This window comes from Arabidopsis lyrata, assembly GCF_000004255.2.
Source record: "Arabidopsis lyrata subsp. lyrata unplaced genomic scaffold ARALYscaffold_4, whole genome shotgun sequence".
Lineage (NCBI taxonomy): Eukaryota > Viridiplantae > Streptophyta > Magnoliopsida > Brassicales > Brassicaceae > Arabidopsis > Arabidopsis lyrata.
The window spans coordinates 17,551,110-17,564,987 of record NW_003302552.1 but is presented as its reverse complement, the minus strand read 5'-3'; the positions used below and the strand labels follow the sequence as shown (position 1 = coordinate 17,564,987).

At 32.3% G+C, this 13,878-nt stretch overlaps 2 protein-coding genes across 2 annotated transcripts; one reads left to right on the top strand and one right to left on the bottom strand.

The window, feature by feature from the left end:
* Positions 1–7,986: 7,986 nt before the first annotated feature.
* Positions 7,987–9,693, top strand: LOC9315697. Its single transcript, XM_021029083.1, has 6 exons — positions 7,987–8,328; positions 8,536–8,662; positions 8,754–8,790; positions 9,011–9,127; positions 9,207–9,308; positions 9,387–9,693. The coding sequence occupies exons 1-6, from the start codon at positions 8,127–8,129 to the stop codon at positions 9,555–9,557; spliced, it is 756 nt and encodes a 251-aa protein (XP_020884742.1). The 5' UTR covers positions 7,987–8,126; the 3' UTR covers positions 9,558–9,693.
* A 1,743-nt stretch (positions 9,694–11,436) lies between these two features.
* LOC9317544 (transcription factor RAX2) lies at positions 11,437–13,125 on the bottom strand. The gene is made up of 3 exons (XM_002879583.2): positions 12,773–13,125; positions 12,504–12,633; positions 11,437–12,099 (listed from the first exon to the last, which is right to left on the bottom strand). The coding sequence occupies exons 1-3, from the start codon at positions 13,029–13,031 to the stop codon at positions 11,484–11,486; spliced, it is 1,005 nt and encodes a 334-aa protein (XP_002879629.2). The 5' UTR covers positions 13,032–13,125; the 3' UTR covers positions 11,437–11,483.
* Between the last annotated feature and the right edge of the window lie 753 nt (positions 13,126–13,878).

The window sequence follows — 13,878 nt, the reverse complement described above, 5'->3', positions numbered from 1 at the left end:
TTGAATTTCGGAATTAACCAGGAAAAATAATTTTGGAAACAATAATCATGATATCTATATATAATAATATTTGAGAAGTGTTTTTGCTGACGTGTCGGACTCTCGGCTCTTGTTGAGTCATTGATTTTACGTAATTACTTAATTACCCTTAATGAAATCTAATTAATTTTGGAAAAATTAAATTGAATTTCGGAATTAACCAGGAAAAATAATTTTGGAAACAATAAACATGATAATTAACCAAAAAAAAAAGGAACAACGAAGTACCAGTTAGGAAGCTTTAATTGAATTCATCGTGTTCTTCGTCGTGTGAATATAATTCTTCTAAACGAAGGCAAAACTTGAAATCCTAACATAAAACATATATTCATAGCAATAACAGAGATCTAATAATTTAGTGATATAATTTCACCTGTTGATCTGTCGAAGCAGAATAGTCAAGCTTCTCATAGTATCTTGCCCATGTTATGTCTTTAAGACGTCAATACTATCCTGCACCCTATAATTCTAACCAATGAAAAGAACAAATATTTATTACCTTGGATACAAAGTTGACGAAGAAACCTTGGACAAAAACTCGACGAAGAAACTTGTAAGTGTTAATGTATGATGAAGCTTCCATGAACGTGAATTCGTGATCATAATGAAGAAACGTGTGAATAGAGACGGTTGATGGTTTTTTTTTTTTTTTTTTTTTTTTTTACCTTTTGTGTAAACAGATCTGTTTCATAATTTATCGGAAAAGGAATTATACCAAAAAAAAAAAAATCGGAAAAGGAAAATATTTATTATAATATTGATATATTTAAGATGATAATGTCAAATATCCGAAAATTATTAATCGGAGCATTAATATAAACATAAAAGAATACTATTCTAACCTTACTCAAATTAATAAGATTTAGATATCCGAAATTAATCGTAAACGGCTATTAATTGTTAAACTAATTAAAATAAAGATCAAACGTACCGGAATAGATGAAATTTTTGGTATGATCGTCGTGTTCGTCGTCGTTTCAATCTAAATATTTGGAAAAAAAAACGAACAAAAAAAATAATATGTAGATCAATGAAAGAGAACCCACCAATTTAGAAACGGTTATCACGCCATCGTATTGTTCGTCGGATGATTATAAGTCTCTAATCCGGAGATTGACTTGAACCCTGACAAAAACATATATTCATAGCATAAAATCGTAAATAGAAGGTAGAAGACCACCTATTAATCGGTTGTAACCTTGTGCAAACTCGATTTAATTTTGACGAATGAAATATTGGTGTGGTGTCAAAACTTTCTTGGGGAGACTCGAAGATGAGAGAGCTGAAGTCAGAGATAGGCAGAGAGGTTTACATGTGAATTAAGGTATGGAGTGCTAACGTGAACATGAACGTGAACGGCGGTGATTTTTGCACATAATAGCAATTAGATCGAGTTTTGGAAAAAAATATGGATCAGCGTGACATGACGCATATGGATGCCATGCATGTCTATCTATTGTAAATCAAAAATTATATTATTGTTCCGCCTTATTTTTGAAACAGAAAAGAATTTTCCCTTAAATTTTAATATATTTTATAAGATAGTATCAGATATAGTAGTAAATCTAAAATAGTTGTTATTATTCCATATTTTTACGGAAAAAAGTAAATATTATTTTAAATAAATATGGATAACAATGAATAAATGGCAGTTTTACAAATATTTATTATTATGATAGTGATTTGCTTATTAAAATATGTAAATTTTCTTTTCTTTTTTTGTATTTATCGTCGAAAAATTTAGAAACTCTAAATCATGCACCGCCTCCTATTCAATATAAATACCTTGCTCATGGTATTCAATTTCAGATCATAACTAACCCTTGTTTTTTTTGTTCTTTTTTTTCAAACTTTTTTTTGCTTCTACCTAATTTTAATTTTTCTTTTTATTGTAGGGTGGATGTATGGAGGGGACGATGTGAACTGGTGTATGGAAAATTTGGACCTAATTCAATGAATAAACAGGTGATCTTATAATTTATATGTACAAATTTGATTTTTTTTTTTTTGTATTTATGGTTTCACTATTTTCACCACTAATCAATTTTTATAATCAAAAAGTTTGGTTTCAACTTTTGAGAAGGTAATCATCGATGGTTTGGTATGTTTCTTTTTGTTGTAAAAAGATGAGGTACCTCCCGATTTTGTTGAGGTACATGTTCTTATTATTTTCAAATATGTCTTTTCTCAGAAGAAACACTCAACTTTTGATAACACAGTTGCCACAAAGTCAGAAAGATGACTTATTTCAGGGATGAATCTTCAGAGGAGGCTAATTTTTGTCGTTAATACAATTTAAGTATTCCTCTCTTTAGATTAGGGATAACAAACTTGGCTGTTAAATTCAGGAATTACTCTTCGTTGCCAATCTCTCTCCCCAAACTAAAATATTACATATATGGAAGTAGTAACTTAAAGTTTTTGGTATCGAGGTCATTCTAAGGCACTGAGATTCGGACTTTGGTATGTATAGGATTCGTTTTCCATGCACTAAGATTTAATTATTGTTTAATTTATTGGTTTTTAGGTTTCTTTCCATGCTCTGATGCGTTTTCGGGTGTGCCAATGGAAGCTTGCATCACTCTTTACTCCAAGCGTAAGTATGCTCTGCATTAGCTTCTTCTGTTCCATTGGTTATTATGGGTTTTGACTTTTGAAAAATATACAACAATTTAAAACCAGGTTTTGTTGTTGATTGGTTCGGTTTGTATACCATATTTTGCTAAATACATATGACAATAAATAAGACCAAAGGAGCTGGGTTAGCTCCTTTGCCAGCTAGGTTGACTTCGTCTCCTCCCCGTCTTGCGGATTTCCGTTATTCAACGGGTATATTTGAGAAGTATACGGTACTAAAACCACAACCATTGATCTTAGCTTGATCGGTTCTTCCCTAGGATTTATACATAAAAGTAAATTGTTTTGTTTAATAATTTTCCATTGCATGAACTTTCGAGACAACAAGTGGACAGGAGTGTAATGTCATCAAAAGTGAAATCAAACACTTTGAGGAACATAATAGACAACGTTGGCTTCTTTCGCAGCTGCTCAACGTTGTCTCTCCCGATGGTCCCAACACTCTCTTCTTCTTTTTTTGTCAACATTCAAACGTTGTTTAAAATAAATAAAAATGTTTAACCTTAATCATCTTTCTAGATCTTTAAATGCCTAAAACTTCAACTTAATCAGTCAGCAATCCGTCACGTTAATGATTTTGAAAGGAAGACTTTTGTTTTGTTTCGGTTAGTTTTGTTTGTTTAGTATTTTAATCACAAGATAACTCTAATTTCCCATTAGAGTTGTGTTAATTGTGTTGATTATGATTTGGCGTTTCAATTCTGATATTATTTTTATGTTGTAAATCTTAAACTGTTACGTTATTGTTCTATCTTCCTATGTGAGAAAAAAGTAAAATGTTTTAAAATTTTGACATGGATAATAGTATAATTGTAAATCTATAATAATTATATTATCATTTTATTTATATTTTTCAAAAAGAAATATATTTATCTTAATAGATTCAATATGATAATGTCAAATATAGTTATAAATCTAAAAGAGTTATGTTATTATTCCATCCTTTTATGAGAAAAAAGCAGATATTCTCTTAAACTTTTAAATTAACGTGGATAATAATAAATAAATAATAATTTTACTAATATGATAATGATTCGGTTTTAATCTTACCAAAAAACAAATAATGATTCTGTTTTAAAAATATATAAATTTTCTTTGTTTAGTTGTAGATATTGTCATATAAAAAATTCTTAGATCCTCCACTGCCTTAATTTTATGTAAATACCTTGCTTGATATTTAATTTTGATTTGATATCATAACTAATCCTTGCTTTTTTTTTTCGGCACTAACCATTGAATTTTTTATACTGCCATTTAATTCTTGCATAAAAAATAATAATTAATAGTAGTGTTTATTATGAATGCAGGTTTGTTTTCCATAAAAACTAGATTGGATTTATGGAAGCACGTCATTGTTTCCAGTGCGAGGAAACAAATGTCGTATCACTGCTGTTGTGGCTCTTTAGTACTTTCGTTTCTGTTTATGGCTTTGCTTCGGTTGTATGGTTAGTCATCAATCATTGATCTTCTCATTGTTTGAATATTGTTGCATAGGAAAAATCTTCCTTTTTTTATAAATCTTTCAAAAGTTGGGTCCATGCTATTCTCAGTGATTGATTACGTTTATTGAATATTTGTGTGCTTCCTCTGCTGATATTCTAATTCATGCTTTATTCGTCGTCTTTGATACACTCTGATTAACCATTGTGGACCTCTAGAGTCTAATTTGCAATATTAATGCAAGTCTCTTTAACTTACGGATTATGAAGAGCATCCTAAGATCGTTTAATTTGATTCAGGCTTTATGTGGCTAATGTTTGGTCTTGGATGTGAATTAGTCTATCATGTTTCTTGGAAGGTAGGAAGCAATCTTGATGTTTACCAAAATCCAATGTGCTCTTTTGTAGCTCAGTTTTGAAATATGTACTAATTATTGTAGAGGGAACCCGAAACAAAGAGACCATATGTATGATTTTATATGCGAAGAGAAGCTCCGAATTTGAAATCGTCTCCACTCCGGTGATATGTGGCCATGGTGTGAAGGAGTCTGGAGCCATGGTTATTTCAGATTCGGACATAACCTTAATTGTTAAACTAATAAAAATAAGATCAAACGTACCAGATTGATGAGAATTTTTGGTGTTCTTCGTCATGTTCTTCGTCGTATGGATCTAACAAAACAAAAAAAAAATATATACCCCAGAATTTTTTTTTGTTTGTTAATAGAGAGAACCCACCAATTTTGTAGCGTTGATTGTGACATCGAATTGTTTGTCGGATGAATATAAGTCTCTAATCCGGAGACTGAAGTTGAACCCTAACAAAAACATATATTCATAGCATAAAATTCATAAATAAAAGGTAGAGCATCACATAGCTTTTTCTTCAAAGCCAACACATCTCTCTTTGTAGCCGAATTACTCTCCAGTTTGGTATATACTCAAATTTTCCAATGACTTCCTTCTCGAACCTGGAGCGTTTTTGCTTTGCCGGATATTTTTAGGATATGGCTCTTATGTATCTCTTGTGAGTCACTTGATATGTTGTTTAGGTAAAACTTTTGGTTTGAAAGAGAATGATCTACGACAAGCATAATCGGTTATTTGTTATATATGTGGCCATGTTCATATTGCTTTCTCCACAAGCAATTTTCCAGTTTTGTAGCATTCGATATTTAAATTTAAAAGCTTCAATACGTTGTATACATGTGTATGTATGTACATATATGAATTATTCTCAGTTGCACATAGTGGTTTCTAATGGATAGATACTTGCTCTCTGTAACCCTCTCATTTTTAGTACCTATCTTCAGTGTTTACTTTGCTAAGAGCTTCTTGATAGGCATACATCTTTGCAATCTCAGATCAATATACTACAAATACATATATGATACAGTTAAGAAAATGATATTTCTCTTACAACTTTTTATATGGGTTTTATAAACAAGAGATCAACTGAAGGGTTACGCAGCGACCAATGGCGAAGGTAGAGACAAAGATACTACAATAGGGACGATAAATATGACACGATATATACAAAGGAGATGCCTGTTTCTATACCATTGAAATTTTACGTACATAACTACTTCAAAGAGCAAGATGACTTACTTGATAGGTAAGAGATATGGTAAGAGATTATATTTTTCAATTATTTGTTTCCAACTACGAAAAACTCCAGTGACATACAATCTAAAAGCATGAATATGTCATAAAATCAAGAATACAACAAAAACCAGGAAGATGGGCCCAAATTAAAGTCCGAAACTAGACGTGGGGAACCCACGGACAGTGGCGGTCAGAGCGTTACAAATATGAAAGAAACAAGGAAGCGTGAATATGTCATAAAACCAAGAGTACTACAAAACCAAGAAGATGTGCTCAAAGAACGAAACTGGACGTGGGAACCCACAGACAGTGGCGGTCGTGGCATTACAAATATGAAAGAAACGAGTAAGCATGAATATGTCATAAAATCAAGAGTACGACAAAACAAAGAAGATGGGCCTAAAGACCGAAACTGGACGTGGGGAGCCCACGGACAGTGGCGGTCGGGGCGTTGCTAATATGAAAGAAACGAGTAAGCATGAATATGTCATAAAATCAAGAGTACGACAAAACAAAGAAGATGTACCTAAAGACCGAGACTGGACGTGGGAACCCATGGACAGTGGCGGTCGGGGCGTTGCTAATATATTGTTGGTTTAAATATATAGATTTTTTATATTTAATTCTATTATATATATCAAGATATAAACACTAATAATTGTTTGTGATTCAAAAACACTATTAATTGTTGATTACTAATAATATATATCAAAAGTTATAGCGTTTTACCATAATTCTATATTAATGTCGTTATAAAAATTAGACTCTTGACAAAATTAATTCAATAAATATCCCTAACTTGATAACCCTAAATATTAATTATTAATTCTGGTCTTAATCAACATACAACCCCGCGCTGGGCGCGGGGACCTCCCCTAGTATGACATTAATTATGTTGTTGAGTTCCAACATGACTTTGAAACATTGAAACTTGTGAATTTAATTGAATGAATTTGATATCCTACAAAATAATGTAATTTCTTCTAAATCAATGTAAGTTACTATTTTATAATTTTGGGAGTGATATTTGAAGCTAATATAATCGATTTTGTGCAAGTTTTTATTTTATTTTTGATAAAGGCGATTTTGTGTAAGATGATCAATGGAAATATTCGATATCAATATTAGATTTTATTCATATTGTATGTTGTTCATATTGGTTTCATTTATGATATGGCTAAGTGACATATCCAATTTGTGAAAATCCTGTGCATAATCAAATACCTTAAAGGTATTGTATACAAGGTATGAATGTACGATGATGAAATGATACTACAATTTTGTATGTTATTATACTAATGCTATCCATATCCAATGTTTTTTGTTTCGTTAGGACCTATGTGTTTGTGAACATAGATATCTTATTATTAATGTGATCCGTATCTAGTGCTTTTTGAGTTTGAAGGGACTTGCTAAGACACACAAAACAGATGGAATGATTGCAGTCGATGGTTATGAAGGGTTTTTCTTTATCGCAAGAAGGGCAAAATTCAGTATCCATATCCCCATGATCTTCTTCTTCTTCATTCTCAAGCATGGATGCATCGAGGATCTCAGTCGCCTTGTTCAAATCAGCCTTGATACCCTCCTCATCCCAATCATCTTGAATGAGAAGGAATAATGCTTTAATCTCACTTAAATTGTGTCTTGGCGAAATTCAGAATAGTTTTTGTGAGAACAATATACTGCAAAAGAAAGAAAGAGACAGAGACATAGACCTAACTTAGAGGTAGGCTTCAAATTAGGAAACGGAATTATGAACTATTAAAATCCATAAATTTAATCCCAATCTCCCTAAATCTACTTCCATAATCTAAATACATTACTTGCAGGCCGGTTCTAAAAAGCTGAAAAAATAATTAGCGCTAATTTCCTATGTATTTTTATAAAAAAAAAGTTTTGGACCCTAATTTTAATAAATTTAGTTAAAAAAAAAAAAAACAAAATTAGATGGACCCAGTGCATGAACACCCCCGCACATAGATAGAGCCGGTCTTTTATAATAATTAAAAACTTACTATACCCTTAATTAAAACATTTAGAATAAACGAAATATGGACATACTTGGCTGCTAGTATCATCTTCACGCGTATAGTCTATATATATGCATACTTGGAAATTGCAATGTCTCATAACACGTACAGTTGTTTTAATTATAGAACAATTTTAGGACATCATGTTGCACTTTCTTCTACATTAAGACTAGGATTAACCATATTTGTTTCCCTTTGTTTAGTTTGTTCTTAAGATTAAAAAAAAAAAAAAAAAAACAATAGGGGCACGTGGCAGCATCGGCGTTAAAAAGCATGTGGCGTAGACTCGCTCTCCTTTCTCCTTCCCCTTCTTCTTCCTCCACCGCCTCACGCATCTCTCTGTTTCTGTGGTTCTGTTTCTGACTTTTTGGTAATGGCGGAGACTTGTTCGCTTCTCTTCTCTACCTTCTCCTCTCACCTCACGATCTCCCCTTTTCGCCACTCTCATCCCTCCGCCGCTCGATTCTCATCTCTTCTTTCCCGCGTTCGGCCATCTCGATTCGCCGTAAAGGCATCACATTATGGTAGCTTCTCCGATGACGATTCTTTCAACTTCTTCCCATGGTTGAAGAAAACTAGGATCTCTTATGATTAGAAAAGTCAGATACATGATTTAAATCAAATTAGGACTGATTTAAATCAAATTAGGACTGATTTAGAATTCAAAGTTAGGGTGATCTGACTTGTTTGATCATTCGTGAATTATGTAACTAAACCGGAACCGGTTTTTTGAGACATTTTGCATTTCTTGTGCACAAATTCTGTGTGAATTTTGGACTAAGGATCAATGGAGTTACTGATTCAAGTGATTGCTTTGTTTTGTACAGAGATTGAATGGGTTCCTGAAGAAAGAATTACACTTTTCACTACTGATGGACTAGTTCAGATTGGAGGCAATATGTCTCACAAGTTCAAAAACTAGTCAGAATGTAGAACCGGTTTCAAATGTTTATTGGATGAGATTGTTTTCTGTGTCTTCTTTCCTGGAATGTCTCACAAGTTCAAAAACTAGTCAGAATGTAGAACCGGTTTCAAATGTTTATTGGATTTTGTGTTTCCTTGGTTTTGATTAACATATTTGTGTCATGTGTGTGTTCTTGCATGAAATTTCTGACTAGTAATTACTAAAAGGTAGTCACAATGTAAAACAGGTTTTGAGATTTCTTAGCTTTAGTTGTGTAATTACTCGCCCATCGTGCTTTCATTTTGCTTACGTGTACTTTTCTCCGGGAGTATGAATCATATGCTTTGTGACAGAAGAAACATGGGAGATCCAAATCTCCAGAAAAACATCAAAAGTTTCAAGAAAGTGCCTACATGGATCCCGCTCAAGGTCTATGTCTTGGAGCTCTTTTCGACATCGCAGCTACAAACGTACGCACCACTTCCTATATTTTGGTTTGTTAAACTAGACAACAGAGGTAATGTAGTGCATTGTATAAAACAATGTCAGGGACTGGATATGGGAAGAAGACTATGTATCTTTGGATTCTGTCGTTCTGTTGAGATGCTTAGTGATGTTGTTGAAGACACTGTTTTAGAACACGGTGGAGAGGTTTAAGTTTACCATGAAATCTCTTTCTCTCACTCTTAACTTTGTTGTCTAATTGAATCAGTACTTTGTGTTTTAAAGATTGTAGCTACAGAGACAGAGAGCACAAGCGGTTTACAAGAGAAGCTAACGATGACAGTGGCAGTTCCATATCTCTGGGGGGTTCCTCCGGCTGCAGAAAGGCTTCATCTTGCGGTTCGAACCGGTGGAGGCATCGTAGACAAAGTTTATTGGCAATGGCATTTCTTGTGATATTCACATATTTCTCCAAAACATTGGCTCTAACTCACAACCACAAGTGTTTATATATCCCATTCATTGTACAGAACCATTACATTTGTTATAAATTCCCCTTAATCCCATAATTTATATCATCAATTAAATAAAAGGAAGGTAAGTTATCCTTTAATTTTAAAATCTAGAATAATGCGTGATTTAGAGCCAATGTTTAATGATTGTTGTGAATGGTTCACAAATTTCTCAAAACATTGGCTCTAACTCACAAGTGTTTATATATCATTCATCAATTTTGAACTAAAAAAACAAATTGATCTATGCAAAATGTCAAAGTTCAAAACATTACATAAACTCTAGTTCTTGTCTTTACTAGGATTTACTTTATTCCTTTGTATCTCAATTCCAAAATACTATAAATAGTCTTGTGCTTGAGTATGAGCTTTCCGTAGCTATCTTCTTGTATATGACTTTGCAGAATTTGTCATATTAGACTTTCATAGCAGCAATAGAAGCCAATAGTCAATGATAGCACTTGTCTATTTTTTTTTTTTTTAACTCATGACTTGTCTAAATTTTTATATTAGAAATTTAGTTGTAGACCCAACATTAATTCTTGTCACTAATATTTATCAGTCGATGTAATAGTAGTGTTTCAATGAATTATTAAATTATAGCACAATGATAGGCATCTTTTACAGAGAGGCAATGTCGTACCTTTTGTCAAGTTCCTCTCCACTCAAATTCTAACGCCATCTTTCCTCATTCCCTTATAGTTGAGACTATTCAAACTACAAAATATAATGATCATACATGTACATTAATACTATATGTTAGTGATTATTTAAATAGTGACGATTCTTTATTTTCTAATTCGTCGGTCGAAGAAGGAAACAAAATTTGACGGAGAAGTTAATTATAAAATTGTGCCAATATAATGCTATAGTAAAATATCGAGCCCAATCTTGATACGACTTCTCTTACTGGTATTAAGACCAGCCATACAAGATAATATACGATTGACGACCAGTTTCGATGGAAGAATATTATAGAGTCGAGAAATGAGAATTTTAAAATTTAAGAATAGTTTGAATTATTTTTGTGATCTATATTATATTAAAATGACATAGTAGACGTGGTGGTGTGGATTGGATATATTATAACATATATATATATATATATATATATATATATATATATATATATATATATATAATCGGACGTCTTTGATCAACGATTGGTTGTTTAATTACATATTACATATTCAGTGTATACAAAGAGCATGTAAAGAAAGAATAATACCGTAAAGAAATGCAAGTGGGAATAGTTTTAGTTTTCGAATTAAAATGGTAAGATACAAAGTATGTGTGCATGTGTTTTAATTTGTGTTTATTGATAAGATTGAGATTCCCTAATGAGGTTGAGGGGAACAATACAAGTTAGCATACCAAATACTCTGATCTTTTTTAATAAAGCAAAATTATTACAGTATTGTTATGATAAATTAATATAAATTTTAAAAATATTGAGAGACAAACATTTTTTCTAATTAAGAGAGTTCAACTTTGTACGACAATTCAAAGCTAATTTTTGAATATTTTCAATGAATTAACAGTACAATGAAAAAAATGAAATAATTAGAACATGATGCGACATTATTACGATATGATAGTTTTTTTGTTTCACATGTTTTTCATGGTAGATCTAAGCCTTATTGGCGGCCATAGAAATGTTTTCTTGATCACTAAATTTTTTACGTAAGAGTTGTGTAGGTTCAACAAATTAGAGTTCTCATTCACAATAAAAATATCAATTTAAACTCATGAATCACGTTTAAACTCCTCAAAAACAAGTTTTAGTAATTAATTAATCTTCAGTTTTTATAAAGAAAAAGAGAGAGAGAGGGAGAGAATATAGAGATTAAATCAAAGTTGGTAAGAGGGATCAATAGTACAACATGAACTTATCCTCTGTCTTGTTTTCGTCAAACCACAAGCTATTGTTACTACTCGTACAACTACTACTTATTAATTGCTTGATCTCCTCCATTCCATAATCTTCCATAACTACCGAGCTCATTGATCTCTCATCCTCTTCATGATGATGATGATGATCAAGATGTTCCATCTTCACTCTTGTTACTGTACTCGTTGTACTCGACCCACTTCTTACATCACTCAACAACATTATTCCATTGTTTGTACTTTGCTCCTGGCTGTGTTCTTGATGGCTCATTATGAACTTGTTGCTGTTTGCGGAATTTACCAAACTGCCCATGTCTTCTTGATATAATAGTTGTTGTTGTTGTTGGCCCATCATTGTCATCATCATACCCTGAGGTGTGAGAAGTTGGTTTGTTGATACTGATGGGTTATACGGAAGAAGACTATTGATCATGTTGTAATGTGATGGTGATGGTGATGATGATGTAGCAGTGGCTAAATGGTGATGTGAAGGAGGAGCCATGGAGGCAATGAGCTTCTTCTTGAGCTTAGTGTTCCAATAGTTCTTGATGTCATTATCAGTTCTACCTTGCAAGTGAGCTGCTATTACTGACCACCTGCATTTTCAATAATTACTCATTTATGTAACCACAATAAGCTAAATAAAAATAATTTGTAAGCTTAAATCTTCAATAGTTTTCAAAGTGAATTTGCTTCCACTTTTTTTTTTTGGGCTAATTTATGAACTAAAGAATATACCCACAAAAGGAGGCAATTATACTGCACAAAAGGTGGGTTTGTAAAAGCTAAAATCAATGAAAGAAATTATTTTTTAATTAAGGAACAAAAAAAACAATTGAGATTGAATCTTCCTTGAAAAACATGCAAAGTCTTTTCTTTTCTTCTGATACCCACTTTCTTCATTTCTTTCACATGATTTAAGCAAGTGTAATCTTTTCATCTAGCCAGACCAAGATAATTAGTATTGGAAAATAACTATTTCTACTAAGACTTTCTTAACCTGCTTCCAATGGAGGCATAAAGGCTGTAGATAATCTTGTCTTCTTCCTCAGTGAAGTCTCCATGTCTTATGTTTGGTCTCAAATAATTTAACCATCTCAGTCTGCAACTCTTCCCACATCTCCTTAAACCTTTATTCATCATATTACAAAAGTTTTTTTTTTATTTTTTAAAAAAGTAACCAAGACCCATCAATATTGAAAAATAGAAAGAAAACAGTCAAAAATCCATAATATTAAGCCATTCGGATCATGAGTAGTATAAAAGTACCAGCTTTGTGAGGGAGAGCAATCCAATTGCCACCAGTGCCTTGTTTCTCGATGTAATCTTTAAGCTTTGCATCTTCTTCAGGAGACCATGGACCTCTCTTCACATTTTCCTTGTCACAACATGGAGCCCTACCCATCTCTCTAACTGTCTCTCTTGGTCTATGTGTTTTGGTTGAGATATCTTTGTTTTGTTTTTTGAAAGAGAAGAAGGGAAAAGAAAAAGAGTTCTCTGGTTCTGTAATTATCAAAGATAAAGACATCTATTTATTGCTCTATGTATTGGAAACGCCCAAGTCAATGAAAAACCTATTTTCTATTTTCCTTCCATTATGCTTTTTCTCCTCTCCCCATGTGGATTACCTTCATTATTATAATATCTATATGTAGAGGGAGAGATAGAAATAGTGTATATGAAATTTTTAGTTGTGTTTTTGGTCACCAAAGCAAAACAAGAACAGCTGGTCTAAGTTGTGAATAGTGGAGAAAAATATTAGAATGAGCAAAACAATTTTGTGAAGAAGAAATTCATAAATACTAATTAATAAGCTCTTTAATGCTCTTTTATTTTAAGAAATTGGACAAATGTTTGTGGGAAGAAAACAAATTGAACAAATGGTTTAAAGTTTTTTTCTTTAATGTCCACATTACGATTGAACATGCATGTTTGTCTCTTGAAGAGACTAAACAACCTTTTATCGATTGAGTGAACCGGTTTTTGGTCTGTATTGGATTAAACCAAATCGAACCAACCAAAAGTCAGAACCAACATGAAATGTTATGTTTAGTTTAACTATATATCTGGTATACAAAACTATACTGTGATAAATATTTAAAACGTAAAACTGGTGGTGCATGCAGAGTCAACATTTATGGTGTTTATTTTTCTTCGTACACTACCAATAAATAAAAGGAAATAGTTCATGGACAGCAACAAGGTAAGTGATAAGGAAAGAAAAATCAAGAAAATAAAAAGAAAAGTTGACATTAAACCAAAAATTAGAGAAAGGGTGAAAGTGATGTGTATTTATTTTCCAAAAAAAACAAGTGAAAGGCTTGACTAAGTCATTTCCCACACGACATTGTCAAAGTGATTGATCCCGAGGCCAC